Genomic DNA, 7,163 nt, shown 5'->3' on the forward strand with positions numbered 1-7,163 from the left:
GAATATATTGAACTGCTTCCACATAACGATTAGATAGCTTCACCTCTAATCTCGCTTGGAATATACACGAACTATTCTCAAAACCGTATCTGCACGGTTCACGCGTGCATTTTCTGCCTTCCAATAATTAAGATAATGATCGGGATCGAAGGGTGAATCGGATTGAAGATCGCCTTTAACCCGCGAACGGCCTGATTTCTTTTTTATTTTTGCATGAACAGTCACCTGGAGTGATTATTACACCTCAATTAAAAGTTATTGTTATTAATTACATATTGTATATTTTTTATTGTTATATAACTTATTAGCATTTGAAGGCAATAGATTTACTTAAATTAAAATATTTTGAAAAAAGTAAAGAGGGACGAAAAAATTATTAAAAAACGAAAACATTAAAATTGTGGCGTGAGCTTTATTTTTTCGATGCTGGTGTAAAAATCACTAGGCGCATGTTCCCGGGTTAAAACGTGGTCGCAAAAGTAGCTAACACACGTATATTTCTGATACTCTTCGAATTATATTATTAATGTAAAAAGTATTTCAAAAATTATAAAATATGTCTAATTTTTCTATATTTACTGACAACCCATAATGCAAACTTTTTGATGTAATCTATTGCATAACCGTTTTGTATATTAGTTCTGATGTTTTCTCTAGTTAAAATATTTATTTTGCTATTGATATAACGTTAATTATATTGCGAGTAAAAATATGAATTGTGATAAGTAAATATAAAAGCATCGCTTAGCGATGCTACCGTTGTCGGGGAATTGGCGAGACTTTTCTTCTTTATTTTTTCTTTCTTCTTTTTTTTTAACAACTATTATGCTTCGAAGGAACAATATCCGAAGTCAAGGCGGATCCCGAAGAAGAGCCGACGCCCTCGAACAACACTGGGGCTGGGGAAGCTCTCCTAATGAACAACGGCAGCCGAGATACTTCCCACAGCGACATACAAAAACTACAGCAGCAATTGCAGGACATCAAGGAGCAGGTACGTGTCCCTTCCGCGTCTCGCTTCGTTATGCGCCGCTTTAATGAAACGAATAATTTAATTTGTGTCGAAGAAAGAAGTCCGCACCGCGCTCCGTACAATTACCTCTCGCTCTCGAAAAACCGGAATACGTTTTCTCGGGCTGTATTTCAAGCCTTCTTGTCGCGAGTACCGCAACAACTTCAACCGTGGCTCTTCCTAGTTTTTACTTCATTAGTTTCAAGAAAGATTCAAGAACTTAGATCATAAATGAATTAGAAGAATTCGATTAGAAGAAATTAATTTTGTTTTATTCGACTTCGAGCGGGATTTTAAGAAAATCTAAACTTTCTAAAAGATACAGATTTAATGTTATAAATAAAAGATACGTGACAAAAATCGGAAACTCCTGGAAACCATTCGAGTGTAATAGCGAAGCTTGAATAAACTGATTTGCTCATGACGGGCTACTGAATTCGGAACACCGTGCAGAATATTTTGCGAAAGTCCTATTCTCTTATTGTTGCAGACCATGTGCCCGGTTTGTCTGGACCGTCTGAAAAACATGATCTTCCTGTGCGGACATGGTACTTGCCAAATGTGCGGCGACCGGATGTCGGAGTGTCCAATATGTCGCAAGGCGGTAGACAAACGCATTCTACTCTACTAAAAATAAAAGACTGTCACCGGCCGCATTGCGCGCTTAAGTTTTTCCGAGAGAACGATTGTATGACGGACGAATTATAATCCACGACGATCCACGACACTTCGCGAGAGAAAAATGTTTCCTCTTGCGTACCGTTTATTTCTGACAGCATCATGCCAAGTTGAATCGCAAAGTAACGTTGTTTTAAAAGAAAATCATGATATTCAATAGCGTAACATTGAAGAATAGTGAAGATATTAAATGTCTCTCTTCTCTCGAGCTGCGGTTTATAGATAAAAATGTAAACTGATTGATAAACGACCCGCGATAAGTATAAGTACGCACAATTATTATTTATTATTCACATCTCTAATAAGAGAAACTTGTTGCATGATAGATAATGTATTATGCTGTTGAAGTTGCGTTTATATGTAGCCGTACGGCTATTGATACGTAGGTGTAACATATTTCCAATAACCTTCCTACAAAAACCTTTATTTACCATTTATAAATATCTACTGTCGTCTTTCTGCATTGATAAAAAATTCAGAAATTGCTCAGTAGACGTTAAAAAGTTCTTCCGAATATCAGTAGAAATAATAATTTTATATTCATCTCGAATAATTCTCACATAGATTGCCAAAATTAATAATAAGTATAAAAATATTGCATTTTAATTGTTTGATTTTTCAAAGTATACAAATAAAAGAAGAAATATAATAAGATGATTTATTGTTGTTGAGTAGCTATTATAATCTGCTAATATACGTGATGTTACATAAATTGTTAAAAATATTTTCGATAACAACGCAGTGACGGATCTACATCTACAGCGGCAAAGTAACGAAGCTGTATGTTCAATTTCTTTTCTCAACTTTATAATTGATATATTAATTATATATTTGAACGTAATAATTATATTAATTGACATAAAACTTATATTGATCATATTTTTGAAGTTTTAATATTTCAAAGATAAATGACTTTTAATAAATAAGTTTATATTAATAATATTGTTTATATCAATTTTGACAGTAATAAATATATATACATATATACACATATACGAAAGATATATACATAAGATATACATATGCATATATGTATATGAGATACATATACATATATGTATGTATATGAGATACGAATATATATGTATATATGTATAATTTTATATTTATAGAATAGATCTTTTTTCAGAAATATTAGCTTTAGCTCTAAAAAGTGTGGATTTGTCACTGATCCTATCGTATACCTATGTCTTATGAAGCTATAAAGACATATATCCTCTTTTCTTTTTTTATGTCAGTTTTGATGCATTTCTTGTATATATTTCGTGTAAGCGCTTTTGCTTATAAATAATTGCCGAATGTGAATGAGTGAGTTTTATGTTATTTGATTCTCAGTTTGTAGTCAAGTACTTGATGATTAGCTGAATTTCAAAAATTATTTATATTGGTATATATCACGACGCTCGATAAGACGTAATTTTAGACGAAAAATATGAAGTAATGAATATATAAAATAGAATGATTTATATTTGAAAGCCATTCCTATTTTGACAGTATTTCTAATAATTATTTTATTACTGTCTTTCTCGAGGTTTATTTCAATATATATCACTATATAATCATCAATATACAATGCGAATTATATGATATTATAAATAATATAAATAAAATTGTGACAACAGTCTGAGCTGCGATAATCATGTCGCAAATGTGTTCCCATACAGGGGACAGGGAAGATTATATTATCGCATTATCATTGATTGCTTCGATGTATTTTATCTAGTATAATGAAATAAAGGAATTTTGTATATACAAATTCGCCGTACGAATTCCTTTATTAAGTGTCACTCAATAGAATTGTAATTAAATTGTATCATAAATTAATTATTGCTCGAACTAAAAATAAGTGTACGAAACAAGATATACGAAAAATTATTTATTTTCATCGAGGATTTGAATTTCATATACATAGAGCCACATTTATGTTGATAATCGAATGTACATATCTCTGCTCACCTGCTTTCTTGAGTCTACGGATAACATACTCAGCTAGAAATCCACAAAGGAAATATAGAATTTACACGCGCGATATATGGACATCTGTTCCAGTCTCGTACCATTATTTATCCCTAAATCTGAAGACTGCACTGCGTCTTCCATTAAAAGGATTCTCCCATTTTATTTTATGAACAATTCGTATAAAAGACTATCTCATGCATTCGCACAACACTTTTACAACGCTAACGGCACTTACGTTGTCAAAATTAGACCGAATGCAGTGACGAGCCAACATGGAGATCTATCTCGTAAAGAAAATCGATCGAGTATATAAAACATAAGAGTATTCGCTTATGAAAAAGAGAAAGATGTGCATTCGTATGTAAATATATAGAACGATAAAAAAAACCGCGTTTCCGTTTCCACGTACACGGGCGTTGCTAAATAATTTACTATGACCAGGCGCTAAGACATGTGTGCGTAAGCATATATATCTCAGTAATATTATTATATTAAATATTTTAATTACACATTAATTTAATAGCTTTCTAATTGTTTTCTGCTTCGTTATTGATATTTAGTCGATTACGACATTCGAAGCTGTCGCAAAACTGCAAGACAGATTATATATTTTTTTAATTTTTCTCTTTTGCGATGTGATCAGGTTACATTATCATCGATTAGATTAGAGCTAAATTTTACCTCTTCGCAATCCACATCTTACCTACGATCGTTCCCATTATAACGAGTGGGCTACAAGGTATTTCAGATTTGTGTTGGAATTCTGTCTAATGGCAACGAAGCTTCCGATTTATCATCTTCATTGTATCAATGGATCGCGAAGAAAAAGCGCGCTATTTTTAACATTCAGACGACGAGTTCAGGTTGGGTGGTGAAAGTTTCTTGGTCCGAGTAAGACGATCTAACTCCGCTGCTGCGTCATTACACATCGTTGCCTTGTCCACCGGTGTAGCATCTGAAACACGAAATGTCTCTTTCAGTACATTTTTATTATAAGTAGAAGTTATTATTATACATACCAAGTTTCATGGGACTTGTTCCTACGCTACCCGGCGCTCCCGGTGAACCGGGCTGCACTCCAGTCTTCTTGTAGAGAAGAGAATTGAAGAAATTAGCTAAGACACCCTCACCGGACGGTGTCGCGCCGCTACCCTTGGGATCCAGTTTTTTGTTCGGTGACGCGACCTATTCGCAAAATCATTAGTGTCTGTCCATTGTTGAGAAAAGGAGTTTTACTACTCGTAATGGACAGATCATACCACATAGATTAGAACATGCTTTCAAATGTTAACTGCAATAACCACACGAGATGACGGCTGGAATTGAAATTACGTGGAGTGTTAAACGACACATGTACAGTGGACTATCGGGAATTTTTGTACATGATTTATTGCCATAATTTATCGGCTTTAGGATTAAATTACTGTATGTTAAATGGAATAAATGACTTTGCATGATGAGACACTTTTGTCACTATGTTAATGAACTGCAACTACATTGTCATTCTATGAAGTGAATTCATTAGATACATTAAGCAGGTTTTCTAAAAGGCGCGTAAGCTCTTAATACACGAAGGACAAAAATACATTTACTCTTAACATCAAATAAATGGATCTGTACAAATGAACGAAACATTTACGTGACAATTATGTATAATGAATGAAATAACTGGCACAAATGTATGTTGGGTTACAGACTTCATAGTTCCGTATGTAAAAGATGAGATTAATGAATCACTCGCACGATCTTATAGTTGCAATGAGAAAATTAGTGACAATGCTGTGGTTCTTTGACTTGACACGCAACATGAAGAGCATGCTCCATTTGTAAATGGTATAACCTGTATAACTGGTCCAGGGCTTGCCTGATTCCGAGTCGTTGGAGAACGAGTAGGGTCTTTCAAGCCCGACAGAGCTGCTTGCTGCCGCGCGAGAAAAGCTTGCTCATCTTCCGCCTGAACCTCCATTTCTCTAGCAACGCACTATATCAATAACAGATAAAATATTCAGCTAGTACATTTGCATCGTGTCAGAAAAGTTGTATATATTAGGAGCGCAAAGCAGTAATACGAAGCGGTACGATAGCATACTTTTCGATTCGTTGCTGGCTGTGCGATAACATCGCGATAGTAATCGTTTGCCTTCATGGATTGTAAATTCTCGTGCAGAATACTAATCTTCTTCATGTTATCCCAACCAGCAGGTCTGAAAATAATGCGCAATGCAAATAATTTTAACATATGCACACGTGAAAAAAAGAAAAAAATTTTTTTAGTCGCGTCAATCAGATGTTCTTACATAAGTACTGCATCCTTTTCGACGACCAATGCCGGTGTTCTGAACGGTAAAGAGTAAATTCTATGCGTTAAATATTTATAAAGCAAATCACAGTTCTTGTCTTCCTTTGCCGATGTGTAGAAGAGACCCGCGCCGTATTGTAAGCAAAACCGCCTGATCCATTGTTGCATGAAGTCGAAGTGCTCGTCTCTGTGAACAAAAAGGAAATAACCGATGCGAGATTAACGTTTGTTAAATGATTTGCATTACCACCTTGAATTTTTCACTCGATACTCACTTATAATCCTGTTCCTTTTCAAGAGTGGACATATAATCAGTTTTCGTTATGACTACGACGACGTCTAGGCCTAAATTGGTTGTAAGTACTCCTTCCGGTAAGGGTAAGCCTTCGGCGGTGTCATCATCCAGATTACGACTTGTACGTCGCAAAGGACTTCCAGGATCAAGTTCATCTCCTGGTTCTGTATAGTCTTGCCACTTCTTAATATCTATCGAAATAAAATGTAATGTAACAATGTAATGTTTCTCAAGAAGCTCGACATTTACTTTCTACTGGCAAAAATACGCATTGCAAATATTAGTCTTAACTTTGATCATTAAAAATGAAAAAAAGCGAGAAATAATCAAAGTGACGAGCGATATTTACATTATTAATGGCGTTTACAAGCAATGGTATAGCACTACGTATCACATCCGTTTTATCCTACTTACTGAGCTGCCTGCATCGTTGCCTAGTATCATTATCTAAAGGTAATTTGTCAATGTGATCGCCTAACAATGCCGCCCACGATTGAAGCTGATCGAGAATGGCCCATGGCGTGGTCATGGCAGCGACTAACATAACAAGCGTATGTGGAAACCTCTCTTTGTTCAGAGCATATCTCAGAAGATTTGCGTGACCCGGGTCTCCATCTAGAACCCATACGGACAGTCTCGTGTGATCTGCAAAGAAATCAAACATCACATTATTTGTCCAATATCAAGCTGTAATTAAGCAATAATCCAAATATCTATCTTAGCAATCATCTAAACGATTATCTTAATTTCATGCTAACCGTCTCTGTAATCATCTCTCACGTCGATATATGCAAATTCTAGCCCAGAACCTTTCTTCGGGTCCTCTACACCTTGTAGTTTAGCTATAAGCGTAGTTTTCCCGCTCTCATTGTCACCTGAAAAAATATGTAATCCTATTTCTACAAAAATCAACTATAAGA

General features: G+C 35.0%; 2 protein-coding genes across 2 annotated transcripts in view; one reads left to right on the plus strand and one right to left on the minus strand.

Moving 5' to 3' along the window:
• Positions 1-2,549, plus strand: part of LOC112463025 (E3 ubiquitin-protein ligase MIB1) — a 353,496-nt gene extending 350,947 nt beyond the window's left edge. Inside the window, exons 14-15 of the mRNA XM_025029182.1 lie at positions 837-994; positions 1,503-2,549. Of these exons, the coding sequence (XP_024884950.1) occupies positions 837-994; positions 1,503-1,643 (299 nt within the window). The 3' untranslated portion in view covers positions 1,644-2,549. The remainder of the gene's footprint in view (positions 1-836; positions 995-1,502) is intronic.
• Positions 2,550-3,551: 1,002 nt separating this feature from the next.
• Positions 3,552-7,163, minus strand: part of LOC112463037 (cytoplasmic dynein 1 light intermediate chain 2) — a 3,952-nt gene continuing 340 nt past the window's right edge. The window contains exons 2-9 of the mRNA XM_025029195.1: positions 7,002-7,142; positions 6,658-6,888; positions 6,224-6,434; positions 5,947-6,135; positions 5,739-5,853; positions 5,490-5,630; positions 4,669-4,834; positions 3,552-4,604 (exon numbers count right to left, since the gene is read on the minus strand). Coding sequence (XP_024884963.1) covers positions 4,489-4,604; positions 4,669-4,834; positions 5,490-5,630; positions 5,739-5,853; positions 5,947-6,135; positions 6,224-6,434; positions 6,658-6,888; positions 7,002-7,142 — 1,310 coding nt within the window. The 3' untranslated portion in view covers positions 3,552-4,488. The remainder of the gene's footprint in view (positions 4,605-4,668; positions 4,835-5,489; positions 5,631-5,738; positions 5,854-5,946; positions 6,136-6,223; positions 6,435-6,657; positions 6,889-7,001; positions 7,143-7,163) is intronic.

The sequence above is a fragment of the Temnothorax curvispinosus genome, unplaced genomic scaffold, assembly GCF_003070985.1.
Source record: "Temnothorax curvispinosus isolate PA1 unplaced genomic scaffold, ASM307098v1 QBEX01012990.1, whole genome shotgun sequence".
Taxonomy (NCBI): Eukaryota; Metazoa; Arthropoda; class Insecta; order Hymenoptera; family Formicidae; genus Temnothorax; species Temnothorax curvispinosus.